The following is a 16,112-nucleotide window of genomic DNA, read 5'->3' on the forward strand; positions in this document are numbered from 1 at the left end:
GAAGTTGCCGGAGGCAAGGTGATTTGAGAGAATATTCCTATAATCCCCTGGGCGAGGCAGGTTGCTGCCCTAAAGCCCATCTGAGGAGTCACTCATTATCCCAGTGTATGAAAGGACTTATACCCCTAATTCCTGGGAGGGCTTTGGAAGGTTACCCTGTTCCAAAATATTTTCCATAGACTTAAAATCTCCTTAGAAGATAATTTTATGAATCAGTGGAAGCTTATTAGCTGTTCTAGGAACCGGTAGGAATTCAACGATGAGGTTTTGGGAAGGGGGTGGAGGATGCAAAGAGGGGGAGATAGAATTCAACATACAGAGAAGCTTAGGGAAGTGGGAAAGAGTCCTGTATACCCACCATTTACAGTCAGTAATTGTTAACATTTTGTCTTAATTCTGTCCTCTATTTTTGCAATATTTGCTTTGTCTATCTGATTATTATCTATTGGCCATATTTACTTTATCCTACTTCTTCAGAACCTTTAAAAACAAGTTGCAGGTGTCATGACACTTACTCTTTTGGTGTGTATCTTCTAAAATTAAGGATGTTCTCCTACCATGACATATCAAACCTAAGAAAATGATAATTTGCTAATATCAGCTGTATTTAGTCATATTCTTTCCCTAATTTTTCCCTAAATGCCCTTCATAGCTGTTTCTTCCACACGCTAACCAGTATTGCATCTAGCATTATGTATCCTTAGTCTTTTTAAGTCTGGAATGGTCTTTCTGTTCTTTGAGGTTTTTTTGCTTGTTTGATGACATCGATTTGTTGAAGAGACAGTGCCAAGTGCCCATCTCTTCTGCAATAGAGTACCACACATTCTCAGTGTATTTGATTGTTTCCTTGTGGTGGCCGTGAACTGGTTTCTGTCCTCTCTGTATTTTCTGTAAAGTGAAAGATTAGTGATTAGATTCAGGTTAGACCATTTTGTCCACCACAGTTCCTGGGTAATCTTATACCTCATGCGTGTTTCTTCAAGAACCACTTCTGTCTGGTCTTCTGTGTTAGTGGTGCTGAGTTACACAGTGTGGTGAAGGTGATGACTGCCCCACATCTTTCTGTTATAAGGGCACATTTCCTTTTAGTCGTTAGCAGTAAATCTGTTGAACGAGATTGTGGCAAAATGTGAATATCTTGCTTGCCAACAGCCTTTTACCTAATGGTTTTAACATCCATTGATTATCCTTACTTGAATCATTATGTTTCATTGGAGATTATCAAATAGTGATTTCCTAATTTTATCTTCATACTTACTCTGGCAAATGCAAGGTAAATGCTTACATACGGAATTTGTGTATTAGTGAGAAAATGTACTTCTGGGGCTCTGGAGGGTTTGTGGCCCACTCAGGCATTGGTGCTGATAGAAGAGGGAAGATTTTCTTTTTGTCTACCCATCTTGATTTCATTGGCTTGGGCCCTGCAAACAAGACTGGCAAAGGACAGGTTTCATAATAGAATAAATTAACGCACACATTACACGTAAACACATTGCATGTATGTACTCAGTAGGGAGTAAATCAAAGGGATGGTTAGAATTTGGGATTATGTGGTATCTTAACAAAAGAACAGTAAATCTGTAGAAAAGTGATAAGATACAGGAAAGGCACTTTGAGCCTCTAGGGCTAGCACAGTGTGGAAGGTAGATAGATGGAGGGAGCTAATGGAAGAGAAGGAGGGTTGGTCTTAGCATGTTTCTTGTATAGATTCGTCTTATGCCCTCTCTGGGCTGATAAGCATCTAGAGTTGTCTTTGATGATTGATAATCATCCTGCCCTTAGTAGGTGGAGGGCAGAGAGTTTTCTTATGTCTGTTTTTTCAAACTACCTTCAGCTTAAAATAACCCTTATGTCAGAGTGGTGTATTTTGCAATGGCATACTCTGAATCCCTCGAATTGAAACTTTAAGTTTCACATATTAAAACTTGAGTTGTGGTATGGGAAGATTCGGGAGAAAGGATTAGCAAGCCAAGAAAGGGAGGCATGCAATCTTCTTTTGCTTCTTTGCCATATTCCCTCGGTGTGGCCCTTCACTTTCCAACAGATATTCCCTGCTTCTATTAGAAAAGGCCACTAAAAGGGAAGGTGACATGTACAAATCCATCCATCTCACCAGCTTGCTTTGGAAATACTGATGAAACAGAGCCCTCTCTTCTCTCTACCTTAGAACTGCTCTGTGATTTCACCTAAGAATGTTCCCTTCACCCTCTGACTGTCTCTTTCCTGAGATTGCTGGTTCTTTGGCCAGGTACAAAGACTCCTGGCATAGCTTTGTAGAGGCCACAGTGGTATCGGCTCTACTTACCTAACAGTGTACCATCTGGGTGCAGTGTACAATTCAGAGTCATACAAAAGAAATATGACCCTCTCGATGCATACTCATGTTACTTCCTAAAAAGCACAGTATTCTGGGGTGCCTGGGTGGCTCACATGGTTAAGTGTCCAACTTTTGATTTTGGCTCAGGTCATGAGGGATCAAGCCCCACGTCAGGCTCTGTACCAACAGCACAGAGCCTGCTTGGGATTCTCTCTCTTCCTCTCTCTCTGCCCCTCTCCTGCTTGTTCTCTCTCTCTCATAAATAAACTTAAAAAAAAAAAAAAACTTGGCATCTACTATTCTGCATTTTGATGAAGTATGTTAAAACATATATTTACTGAATGATAAGAATGTATGTTGCAGAATCTAGTGATCTTGGTTGACAATTCTAGGTATTTTTGACACCTGCAGCCTTTTCTTGTAGATGTCCTGATTAAAACAGCAACACTCTTCACATTTCAGTGAACTTCATTTATCATTGGGAGTCCTTCAGCTAGTCAATAAAAAGCAGGCTTCATACCACTAAAATCTAAATTCTCTTACAAAGATTTATATGTAGTTTTTGCATAAAGGAACTGGATTCAAAATTAATAATTAATAGTTAATATCCTGTAACTATTTCTTGTTCTAATAATAATGGTGAAATTTTTGAGCTAACTTTCAAGATAATTCTAACTGTGGCTTCTTTCAGCTAACTTCAGTGTTACATACTCTGTGTGTGTGTGTGTGTGTGTGTGTGTGTGTGTGTGTGTGTGTGTGTGTGTGTGTGTAGAGGGAGAAAGAGCTATCTTGGTGATATAATGGAAATTGGTCCAAGTTCTAATATAAAAAGCTTAATTTTAGAGGCCTGTAATAAATCTTAAACTTTATTCTGGCTTATTATTGTACTTTTTTTTAGTTAAATTTAAATTTTCATTTGGAATGAAATCTTTCAAGTAGCCTACCATTCTTAGAGTCCGTATTTGTCATCAGCAGTTAACCACAGGAGTAGCTTTTTGTTTTTATTTTTAATTCCTCTTCTTACCCCAGGAGCTTGGTGTTGGTGGCACGAGTCAGTGGAAAATCTGTGGCATGGATCCCACATCTACACTTGGCATCTACTTTGAAGTAGTCAATCAAGTGAGTTGGATTTCTTCATGAGTATTCATGTCTCTTGGTGTTGTGTTTTCTGGTTTATTTATTTTGAGAGAGTATGTGGGGGGGGGGGCAGAGAGAGAGGAATCCCAAGCATGCTCTGCACTGTCAGCACAGAGCCCAACATGGGGCTTGATCTCACCAACTGTGAGATCATGACCTAAGCTGTAATTGAGTTGGACACTTAGCTGACTGAGCCACCTAGGAATCCCTGTGTGTTCTGATTTATTACAGACTGGTGGCCTCTAGCTTCTTTCTCTGAAGACTGATGTTTCTTTGGGCTTGTGTTTGCCTGACATCTGTCTGGCACGACCCTTTTTTTCCTTTCAGGGTTTGGTCAGAGTCAGACAGCAGATTGCTTTCATCACTTAAATTGTTGAACTGATAAGTTCATCAGAAGGGGAATAGCTTTTACCAGCCATCATAATGTTGGTGAATTTTTGAGTATGTCAGTTTTTCCCCATTATTTTATTTAGAAAAATTCAAATGTACAGAAAAATGAAAAGAATTGCAGAGTGAATACCTGTACAATTACAGGTATCCTCACCCACCACTTAGATTCTATAGTTCTATAGTTCCCGTTTTACCTTATTTTACTTTGCTTTGAGACAAATTCCTGTCGTGTCTTTCATCCCTAAACACTTCAGCATGCATATCAGTAACTTGAGTTTAATATTTACTTGAATTTGGTTTTTTTTTTTTTTTTTTTTTTTTTTTTTTGAGGTAAAAGCTGTGTACAGTGACATGCCCAGATTTTAAATGTACCGTTCAGAGTGCGTCGAGAACCTTACTGTCACCACTGTGTTAGTTGTTTTAGGAAGAGCACAGTGGGCTCTGTGACCATGTGTGTTTGAGTCATGCCTGTAACAGTAACCAGGTGTGTGGCCTATCATCTGCAGCACAACGCCCCGATCCCCCAAGGAGGCAGAGGCGCCATCCAGTTTGTCACTCAGTATCAACACTCCAGCACCCAGAGGCGCATCCGCGTGACCACCATTGCCCGAAAGTGAGCATCCTGGTTTCCTTTCTGTGGAACCACCAGTGCTTTTCTTTTGAAGAGATCATTTAACATCTGTTAGTTTATCTTAATAGTTCCATTGAATGGTTCTCACCAGTCTCACAGACTCATTTGATTAGAGAAGGAGGAGGAGGAAGAGATATTGCGGGCTAACCTAGTTAGGCCTGCAGACACTTGCCTAGAAGAATCCTCTTTCAGTAGGAATAAATTCATTAAAAATTAATTTTCATTTAATGACCCGTAAATACATCCTCCTTGTAAAAGATTCAAGCAGCTCATAACTGTATAAAGAATGGGTCTCTGCCCACTCTCCCCAGAGGTGAAATGCTATTACTACACCGGTATTTATCTTCACAGTCCCGTTTCTGTGCAGTTGTGTCGTGTGTGTGTATTATATGGACAGATGGCTTCTTATATTAGTATACTTACAAACTTTTCTCAATAATGTATCAAGGACGTCTTCCACGTCAACACATATGACCTCCTCACTGGTTGTAATGGCTGCACAGCATTGCATGGTTTGAATGGGATGTACCACTCCTCTCTTCAAGGAATTTCAGGTCCTACCTTCCTTCCAACAGTGCTGCATTCATGGGTTTAGGTCTTTGTGTATATGAGTATTTCTTTCCAGCCCCTTCATAGAAGTAGAATTTTGTATCCTGTAAAACTGTCCTAAGAAGTTAATTTGTATTCTCCCTAATACTCTAAGGAGAGTCCTGTATTCTCATTAATAATTAATATTATTGATCTCTAACATGCTAATATAGAGCAGTTTGCCACTTTTATATGTATTTTAAAATACATATTTATTAATTTTTCACATGTTTATTAATGGGTTGAGCACTTTTGATGTTTACTGGCCATATATATTTCTTTTGTGATAGCCTTTGCCCATTTTGTAAAACCTGTTTCTTTTTCTTGTTCATTAATTTACAGGGACTCTATGTATTCTGGATATGATTATTGTTTGTTGTTCATATCTGTTCCTGGTCTGTCTATTGTCTTTCAGTTTTGTTCATAATGTCTTTATTTGTTTAGAAAACTTTTGTATACATGCTAATTCTTTCTACCATGGGTATGATGCTGGAAAGTCATCTTGTATATTTGTAAACATATAGATTTTTGCAAGATTGACCTAGAGTAAGGAACTGGAGACTTAGGCACCTTTTGGGTATCTACTTTCATGATAACTTATGGCACATTGGGAAGTTCTGCGTAATTTTTCCTCTGCACTTACATCCTTCAGAGATCACATGAGGGCAAATGAGAATGTATGTAAAACTCCTGTGATTCCTTACTGAGTTCTAATCTATGTTGCCTTAGATGAAGTAACAGGACTTAGGTTTCTTTATCTTAACGGAAAGCTGGCTTTCTGGTCTCTCCTGAATATAAGCATGGCACTAATTCTGGAATTGTCAGTTGGGCAGATGCACAAAGCCAGCTCAGGCACATAGAAGCAGCATTTGACCAGGAGGCTGCAGCAGTCTTGATGGCTCGGCTGGGGGTGTTCCGTGCAGAGTCAGAGGAAGGGCCTGATGTGCTCCGGTGGCTAGACCGACAGCTCATTCGACTGGTAAGTTGGGCACCGTGGCACCAGGTTCAGTCTTAGTCTCTGCTCTACATTGAGAAAAGAAAGCTGATGCTTAAACCTGTCATTTCATACAGTTAGTCAACAAGAATTTTCTGTTGCTTACCTTAAGCCAAACACATTTACAAGTACCTTTTCCCCTCAAGGGCTTACATTATAGTTGGGAAGGAATGACATGCATGCACAGGACATTTGGCGAAAGATGCAAATCTGTGTACCCAAAGAGTTGATTTAGAGGAGTCCCTGTGGAAGCTGTAGTTCTATTTTTTCCCTCCAGGTGTGGGTGATATTTTTCAGCAGTAGGTGTCTGTGGCCCATTGAATGTAGAAATGCCTCATGTGTTGTTCTGGGTCTAATCAGGATAAATCACACAGTAATTTAAGCAGGGAAAGTTTTACTTAAAAATTACTGTCACAGGGCACCTGGGTAGCTCAGTCAGTTGAGTGTCCAATCCTTGATTTTGGCTGAGGTCATGATCTCAGGGTCATGAGACTGATTCCCACATCAGGCTCCACACAGCACGTGGAGCCTGTTTGAGAGTCTCTGTCTCCCTCTCTCTCTGCCCTTCCCCTGCTCGTGCATATGCACACTCACTCTCTCTCTTAAAAAAAAAAAAAAAAAAAAAAAAAAAAGATTGGGGCACCTGGGTGGCTCAGTTTGTTAAGTGATGTACTCTTGATTTCAGCTCAGGTCATGATCTCATGGTTCATGGGTTCAAGCCCCACATTGGGCTCTTTGCTGACAGCGCAGAGCCTGCTTGGGATTCTCTCTCTCCCTCTCTCTCTGCCCCTCCCCTGCTCTCTCTCTCTCTCTCTTTCTCTCTCTCTCTCTCAAAATAAATAAATAAAACTTAAATGAGTTTCATTGATGAGCAAACAATAGAAGAAAATTAAAAAAAGACTCACGACAGAGGCTTTGAATAATGAGGGATTGGCTAGTAGTAAGAAGCAAAGAGCAGTCTAAAGAATATAGGAAGAGCAAATGTGTAGCAGCCATTTCTTCTAGGCTCAGGTAGATCCCCCAAGGAAGGACCCTCTACTTCCCAGGGCTGATCTAGGTGGGAGGGCACAGCCTTGGCTCACTGAGTCTCTCTTGGCAAGGAAGTTGCCCTAGTGTCATGGCAGAGGAGCTTGACAGAAATTCACCCTCTGGAATTGGATGATGAAAGTCTACCCTTGGGGTGCCAAGGAAAACTCTTCATAAGGAAGTGTCTCACCAGAGGCACACGGGGTATACAGAGGTAGCTGCTGGCTCCAAGAGCTCAGCACTGGGGAAGCCACAGGCACTCCGGCTGAGTGAGCATCCTGGAACCCTGAAACATCCTTGCCTCCAGCACACTCTACTGACAGCTTAACATCATGACAACTGGCACAGGAAAAATATTCAAAGGGCCCAAGCCCTTTTCACAACAGGCAAGAGTAAATTTGGAGCTACAAAGCAGTAAGTTGGTAATTGACATAGGCTTACTGTTATGGAAATTCACAGCACGGATTCATGATCAAACACCTATTTAACTTTATTCAGATGTGTGTGTGCCCTTGCTGTCCCATGGAACCATTTTTTCAGGGAATGTCAACATTTGAAACAATTTGAAAATTGAGCAGAAGGTCCGGGTAGTTGACAAGGTGAGCCTTGGGGAAAGGGGAAAGTGAGCTTTGAATCAGGTTTTCTTAAAACGAGCAGGGTAACAGATGAGAAGTCAGGGCCAAGCATGGACAAGCCTGTGGGACATAGCTGTGCATTTCAGCTTTTGCTGGGGACCTGGAGAGACCTCATGAGGCCAGGTTGTACGTTGGGGAAAAGCAGTGAAAGTGCTGCTTAATTGTAGAATGCTTCATTTTATTTATGATTTTTTTAATATATATTTTTTTACTTTAGAGAGTGAGCAGGGGAGAGGAGCAAAGGGGGAGAGAGAGAGAGAGAGAGAGAGAGAGAGAGAGAGAGAGAGAGAGAGAGAGAGAATCTTAAGCAGGCTCCACGCTTAGCACAGAGCCCAGTGCAGGGCTTGATCTCACAGTCCTGGGATTGCGACCTGAGCCAAAATCGAGAGTTGGACGCTCAACCAACTGAGCTACCCAGGCACCTCTATGAATTTATTTTAATTTTTATTATTGAAGTGTGGTTTACATACAATGTAATTTTGGGTTCAGGTGCACTACATAGTGATTCAACAATTCTGTTGGATGCCTTGATTTTAAAGTGAAGTCACTGCCTTAATGTTGCGGGTAGATTCCTAAGCAGGGGAGTGCCATGAGCATGACGCTTGTGTTTACATCTACCATTACCATATGAGATAAACTACAGGGTGAAAGGCTGCTGTTATGGAGACCAGTGGAGGATTCTGGAGGTTCAAGGGAGCTGAGACTAGAGTGTGGTAGGACAGTTAGAGGGTAGGGAAAGTTTGGAATCAGGATGTATGTCGAAAGAAAAATTGATAAAATACGGTCACACTATTTATGGAATCAAAAACCAAAAAATCGACATTGACTTAGGTTTCAAGTGTGGGTGACTGTAAGGATGAGGGAGGGGTAGAAGGGGTGGAAAATTTTTTTTTAATGTTTATATTTATTTTTGAGATAGAGACAGCACTAGCAGAGGAGGGGCAGAGAGAGAGAGAGGGAGACACAGAATCTGAAGCAGGCTCTAGGCTCTGAGGTGTCAGCAGAGAGCCTGACGCATGGCTCGAACTCATCAACCTTGAGATCATGACCTGAGCCAAAGTCAGACACTCAACTGACTGAGCCACCCAAGCGCCCTCCCCCCCAATTTTTTTTTTAGTGTACTAAATAGTTCAATTGATTTTACACATGAACTTGTGAAAATACGTCCGAGGGAAGCCATCCTGCATTTGGGTGCCCCTAACAGGCAGCACTAGATGTCGGGGTGGATTTAGATGACATCAGTCTGTTACTTATAGCTGAAGTAGTGAGGATGGGAGCAAGGGCCAAGGACTAGCCTCCAAAGAACCCACAGTTAGGAGGTAGGGAGATGAGGGGCCATGGAACAAGCCAGAGAAGGATCAGTTGGGGAGAATGAGAAATAAGAAAGTGCTGTGTTAGCAACTGGAGGAGAATTTCACGAGGTTTGGGGGAGCCACTTGGCCTGTGCTACTGGGGAGTCCAGGAAGGTGAGAGCCATACAAGGTCATCAGACTTGGTAGGAGAGGTAACTGTCAGAGATAATCTTTCCTTCAGTGGTGGAAGGTCCAGTTCTCTAGTGGCCAGAAGAGAGGTGCAAAACAAAGAGGAAATAAAGGCTGGAAGAGAAAATATTGTTCAGAAATTTGCCTTTGAAAAAAGGAAGAAAATTGAGGTGTAGAGTGATGCAACATCAAAGCTTATCTATTATTGCCAGTTTTTGGTGCACTTTGGGTTTTTTCCTATGGGAGAGGGCCTGAGAGAGTGCCTCGAGCCTCTGACTGGTCCAGGTAATCCTCTGGCAGCATTGCTTGGGAGCCCCGGGAGCTGGTAAGAAATGCAGGACGTCTCCACATCTGCCGAATCAGAATCTGTGTTTAACAACACCCTGTTGCTGGGTTGGCCCGACCATGCTTGGGAAGTGCTGGTCTGGGACTCTAAGTCAGAATTGAAATTGGAACATAGCTGTCTTACTGCAGGCATTTTTCCAGGTGACACTAACTTGGCTTTTCTCTCTTTTTCCTTTTTGCTGTTCCCTTTCAACAGTGTCAGAAATTTGGACAGTATAACAAAGAAGACCCCACTTCTTTTAGGTTATCAGATTCCTTCTCTCTGTATCCTCAGGTAAGTAATAGGTGTTTTTTAAGTAACTGTAGAAGAATAAATTGTGATCGAAATAAAATACGCTGCAAAAAAATTTTTTTTTTTACTCAGGCTCCGCACTGAGATTCTCTTTCTCTCTCCTCCAGTTGTGTGTGTGCTCGCTCGCTCGCTCGCTCTCTCTCTCTCAAAAAAAAAATTTTTTTTTTGGAAATAAGACTCACTGCTCTCAGGCTAAAGTGAAGACTCAGTGTGTTTTGAGACTGTGTCTATAGGTGATGAAGGTTATCCTGTTCAGTTCTCTGTGTCTGTGTGAGACCGTGTCTCAACCCTACGGAAGACACGATGACATATGCAGGAAGAAGAGATGTATGTAAACCTCCATGAAAAGGCAAAACAGGGTTGTTGCTGAAGGCCACAACAAAACCTTTTAATTCGAAACAGTGCTGGGTAGACAGCTTTCTCAGCAGCAAATCAAGAAAATGCAGCACATGTGAAGACGAGTATAACAAAATGGGACCAGAAATAATGACAAATATTTAATGATAAGTCTGTAGTGACTCTGCTACATTATACCCAGGAAACAGCAGTAATAACAGCTCCTGTAAATAACTGCACTGTGCCCGAACCAGGCACTTGGGAGCCGTTGGACAGGGAAAGGAGGGAGAGAAGTGGGCAGAGCTTGAAGCCGCTGTCAGGGATCTGTGTATTTACCCTTCCTGAACCCCCATCCTCATCTGTAAATGAGGAAACTAGAGCTTGGCCCTGTAGGTGCTGTGAGGATGCTAGGCCGAGGTGGATAGAGTGTTCACCTCAGGGCCAGGTGCTCTCTAAGTGCTTGTTGGTGGGTGTGAGCCCACTCCACAGCTGGGGCCCAGGACTCTCAGGTGGTGTCTTTGCAGTTCAGCTTTCCCTGAACCAGAAGCAATCCCAACCCTTCCCTTCCCTTCCCTTCCCCTCCCCTCCCCTCCCCTCCCCTCCCCTCCCCTCCCCTCCCCTCCCCTCCCCTCCCCTCCCCTCCCCTTCCCTTCCCTCCCATTCCTTTCCCTCCCCTCCCCTTCCTTCCCCTTCCTTTCCCTCCCCTCCCCTTCCTTTCCCTCCCCTTCCTTTCCCTCCCCTCTTTCCCCTCCCCTCTTTCCCCTCCCCTCTTTCCCCTCCCCTCTTTCCCCTCCCCTCCCCTCCCCGCCCCTTCCCTCCCCTTCCTTCCCCTCCTCCCCTTCCCTCCCCTTCCTTACCCTCCCCTCCCCTTCTATCATTTTCTTAAGAATTAGTAGAGAGTAGAAAACTTCCATTTTTTAATAAATTTGTGAGCACTTATATATGCACATAGGTGTTATTCTTTCAATTACTCAATTTGGAAAGTGGTCACAGGTTTCAGTTGTGAACTTGTACAGCTTGGACTCTCAGGATTAGAAGGGAACCTTAGAGATCACTTCACTTGACCCCCGGCCCAGGGCAGGGTTCCGTGGTCCCTAACATGTGGGCCTCTGCCCTGTGCTGGAACAGCTGAGGCTGTACAGTGTTGTGGAAGGAGCCCTGGACCTGCCAGAGTCAGAGTGGAGTTCTGGCACTGGTTCTGCTGCTGCCGATTCTGGGTGAGGTCCTGAACCCCCTCCTCAGAAGGATGTTGATACCTCCTCAGAAGGAAGGAGTGGGTCTGGAGAAGTGGTTTGCAATCTCTTTGAAGCCGTGGAATCCTTTTTTCGAGAGGACCCCCTTAAAAGACAGCACGTAAAGCAGATAGACTTGCAGCTGCTTTGGTTGTGCCCACGCACCACCCTCACCCACTGGGTGCTGCCACAGCACCCTCCACCCCCCCCCCCCCCAACCCGTACCCTAAGGATCTGCTAGGACTGAAGAGCACAGTTTGAAAACCACTGAATGAGGTGGTTTCCAAGATTCCTCCAGTTGTGGCATCTAGGTTAGAAGTCAAGCCCAGTCTTTGGAACCCGATGCCTGGAATAGAGTGGCTCTGCCCCTCAGTGCGAGTGGCCATGGGCAAGTTGCCTATCCCATAGTTTGCTCACCCGTAAACTAGGGAAGGTAAGAGAACCTACTTCGTGGGCTTATTGGAAAGATGAAATCATTTTTGTCAGCTGCTTTGTGCCTTGCACATGAGATACATTGAATATCAGCCATGATTATTAGGAATCTATGATTCAATATTTGGAATTTCAGGAAACTTTATACTTCTCAGTATAGCTCGTTCTGGCACCTCATTAGATTGAGCTAAAACTCTGCCGTCCACCTTCTGATCCTCATGGTAAAGAGCGTAACTCTCCAGCCTCATCTCTTGTCCTTCCCTCTCTCTTATCCTTCTCTCTCCTATACCCCTCACTCCATCCTGAGTCCTGAGCTCTCCACCTACTTAACTGCTGCTGCAGCTGGAGTCCCCTTCCTCTGGCCTCCTCATGCACGACTTTCAGACCCCCGTGGCTTGGGAAATCTGCTTCCCCTCCATTCCCACCCCATCCTACTAGTACTTTCTTGTATTGTGCTCACAATTTTTGACTGTGGCTTCCCTGAGTGTGCCTTTTCCCCACTGCACTGTGGCCTCTCTAGACGTTCTGTCTTGCAACCTGGCCCAGTGACTTCAGAAATAAATGCTGCTTTGCCTTTTCCTTTACATGTGGAAGCGTTGACATACCCACAGGGTCCCTCCCCCTTTCTCAAGAATAATGTTTATTTCTAATTGAGGTGAAAAACACGTAACATAAAATATACCATCTTAACGATTTTTAAGTGTGTAGTTCAGTAGTTTCAAGTATATTCACATTGTTATGCAACAGATTTCCAGAACTTTTTTATCCTGCAAAACTGAAACTCTGTACTTATTAAACAGATTCCCATTTCCCTGTTCCCCCAATCCTTGGTAATACCATGTACTTTCTGTTCACATGAACCCAGAAGCCTTGTCTTAAAGTCTGGCTTCTCTTTCAGAGATCAAAGGCAAGTCCACTATCTGGGGTTTCTAAGAAAGTTACAGCTGTATGCATTTACCTTTTTTTTTTTTTTTTTTTTTTTTTGGTAAATGCAGTTCATGTTCCATCTTAGAAGATCTCCATTTCTCCAAGTGTTTAACAACAGTCCTGACGAGTCATCGTATTACAGACACCATTTTGCCCGACAGGACCTAACTCAGTCCCTCATCATGATCCAGCCCATTCTGTACTCCTACTCGTTCCACGGGCCACCAGAGGTGAGGTTTTACGTGAATGCTTTTCTCAGAGTTGGAATCACCTAGTATGGGTTGTTTCTTTTCTAGCACATTTACTCTTAGAACAAAGCTATAAAAAAAGAAAACTTTGAGTCTTAGTAGTAATTTAACATTATTTCTGAGTATTAAAAAATACACATAGAAAAAAGTCACAGGGCATACAAAGAAAGCTATTATCTGTGGAAGGCAGGATTACATGTTAAAAAAAATACGTAGGTATTTTTTTTCCAATGTGTTCATATACTTTGACCCAGTAAATCTATGTCTTGTGCCTGAAGGAAATCCTTCTAAATACAGAAAAAGCTTTGTTCAAAGAAATAGTCAAATGAACTGTTATGATAGATTAGAAAACAATCCACGTGTTTAATAGTAGGAAAATAAGTAATCTAAGAAATGTTTACAAAGTTTATGTAATGTGATAAAATATTAAAGTGTTACATGAAGGGGCTCCTGGCTAGCTCAGTCAGTAGAAAATGTGACCCTTTATCTCAAGGTCATGAATTTGAGCTCTGTGTTGGGCATAGAAATTATTTAAAAATGTAAAAAGGGGGGAAAAAAAACAAGAAAAAAATACAAGTATCACATTTAATAATTTAAAAAAGGGTGGGCATCAGACTGGCTCAGTCAGAAGAGCATCTGACTCTTGATCTCGAGGTCGTGAGTTCAAGCCTCTTATTGGGTTTAGAGGTTACTAAAAGATATACATTAAAGAAAAAAAACTTAAAAACAAAAGTTACGTGAAAAAATAGAAACTTTTATAAATTATATTTTTCAGCATACGAAAATTAAATAATGTGAAAATAAATTACAAACGCTTGTTGTACTTGAGTACAAATTTTCTAATTTTCCTTAATGAGTATGTTACTTTTATTCCTGAAATAGAAATCATAATAAAATGTATTTTGTAGTAAACTTTTAAAACTTGTATTAAAAGCTGGTTTTTTTTCATATAGGCAATCACTGTTCTCAGTCATCTACAGCAGATTTGAGAGACTATGTCTCTGATGTGTTTCTGACACAAAACTGAGAATGTTTGGAATTAATTCTGGTTGCTGGAGCAAAAGATGTTCTTAATCTCTCTTCCCAGTTGATGAGGGATTATTTGGAGCCTGTTTCTTCTACAAAATTGATACTTCGAATTGCTGAGTCAGGGAGCAGAAAGGAGTTTCCTTAAAGATGAGAAAAAATGGGGAGAATCACCCTGCCAGGTGCCATTTGTAAGCAGCCTTGTAGCTGTGAAATGGACACCCCAGGTGTGGGGTTGGAGTGGTTGCCATGTGGGAACAGGGAAGACCAACGCTGTCCCTCTCCCTTTTTCTTCAGCCAGTACTCTTGGACAGCAGCAGCATTCTAGCTGACAGAATTTTGCTGATGGATACTTTCTTCCAAATCGTCATTTACCTTGGTGAGGTAAGAAGATGTTAATTTCTTTCCTTACTATTGTTTTGGCTTTCTTTTTATTAATTTAGGTTTCAGTGACATTTGAAATAATTCAGGCTTAAAAGACCCACTGTTTATTATAATGAGTATAGCAGTTTTCATTCTATTGAATAAAATATTTCTTCAAGTCCCTGAGGGGTATTTGTATGTTTGGTAATTTTTAATTTTATTTGCTCTAAGTAAATCTCAGGTGGTCCTTTTAAATCACTATAACTTACTGCTTTTTGAGTTGTCAGGCAAGGTCACTTTACTTTTCCTCAGTCAGCTTTTCACTCACACTGCTATCCTTTCGGAGTTATGTTAGAGTCATTAATAAACAATAAGTTTGGGACCAAAGTTTTTCTTTGATGAAATAACACTGGGGGCAGCTGGCAGGCTCAGTGGGTAGAGCATGCGTCTCTTTTTTTTTTTTTTTTTTTAATTTTTTAATATATGAAATTTACTGTCAAATTGGTTTCCATACAACACCCAGTGCTCATCCCAAAAGGTGCCCTCCTCAATACCCATCACCCACCCTGCCCTCCCTCCCACCCCCCATCAACCCTCAGTTTGTTCTCAGTTTTTAACAGTCTCTAATGCTTTGGCTCTCTCCCACTCTAACCTCTTTTTTTTTTTTTTTTTCCCTTCCCCTCCCCCATGGGTTTCTGTTATGTTTCTCAGGATCCACATAAGAGTGAAACCATATGGTATCTGTCTTTCTCTGTATGGCTTATTTCACTTAGCATCACACTCTCCAGTTCCATCCATGTTGCTACAAAAGGCCATATTTCATTTTTTCTCATTGCCACGTAGTATTCCATTGTGTATATAAACCACAATTTCTTTATCCATTCATCAGTTGATGGACATTTAGGCTCTTTCCATAATTTGGCTATTGTTGAGAGTGCCGCTATAAACATTGGGGTACAGGTGCCCCTATGCATCAGTACTCCTGTATCCCTTGGATAAATTCCTAGCAGTGCTATTGCTGGGTCATAGGGTAGGTCTATTTTTAATTTTCTGAGGAACCTCCACACTGCTTTCCAGAGCGGCTGCACCAATTTGCATTCCCACCAACAGTGCAAGAGGGTTCCTGTTTCTCCACATCCTCTCCAGCATCTATAGTCTCCTGATTTCTTCATTTTGGCCACTCTGACTGGCGTGAGGTGGTATCTGAATGTGGTTTTGATTTGTATTTCCCTGATAAGGAGCGACGTTGAACATCTTTTCATGTGCCTGTTGGCCATCCGGATGTCTTCTTTAGAGAAGTGTCGATTCATGTTTTCTGCCCATTTCTTCACTGGGTTATTTGTTTTTCGGGTGTGGAGTTTGATGAGCTCTTTATAGATTTTGGATACTAGCCCTTTGTCCGATGTGTCATTTGCAAATATCTTTTCCCATTCCGTTGGTTGCCTTTTAGTTTTGTTGGTTGTTTCCTTTGCTGTGCAGAAGCTTTTTATCTTCATAAGGTCCCAGTAATTCACTTTTGCTTTTAATTCCCTTGCCTTTGGGGATGTGCCGAGTAAGAGATTGCTATGGCTGAGGTCAGAGAGGTCTTTTCCTGCTTTCTCCTCTAAGGTTTTGATGGTTTCCTGTCTCACATTCAGGTCCTTTATCCATTTTGAGTTTATTTTTGTGAATGGTGTGAGAAAGTGGTCTAGTTTCAACCTTGTGCATGTTGC

At 42.0% G+C, this 16,112-nt stretch overlaps 1 protein-coding gene across 3 annotated transcripts in view; it reads left to right on the forward strand.

Moving 5' to 3' along the window:
• SEC23B (SEC23 homolog B, COPII coat complex component) overlaps positions 1-16,112 on the forward strand; it is a 51,509-nt gene that overhangs the window by 19,602 nt on the left and 15,795 nt on the right. For all 3 annotated transcript variants that reach the window (XM_053890461.1, XM_019462416.2, XM_019462415.2), the window contains exons 12-17: positions 3,347-3,436; positions 4,351-4,457; positions 5,889-6,042; positions 9,741-9,818; positions 12,832-12,993; positions 14,335-14,421. In XM_053890461.1, coding sequence (XP_053746436.1) covers positions 3,347-3,436; positions 4,351-4,457; positions 5,889-6,042; positions 9,741-9,818; positions 12,832-12,993; positions 14,335-14,421 — 678 coding nt within the window. The remainder of the gene's footprint in view (positions 1-3,346; positions 3,437-4,350; positions 4,458-5,888; positions 6,043-9,740; positions 9,819-12,831; positions 12,994-14,334; positions 14,422-16,112) is intronic.

The sequence above is a fragment of the Panthera pardus genome, unplaced genomic scaffold (assembly GCF_024362965.1).
Source record: "Panthera pardus isolate Hobbes unplaced genomic scaffold, ASM2436296v1 HiC_scaffold_25, whole genome shotgun sequence".
Classification (NCBI taxonomy): Eukaryota; Metazoa; Chordata; class Mammalia; order Carnivora; family Felidae; genus Panthera; species Panthera pardus.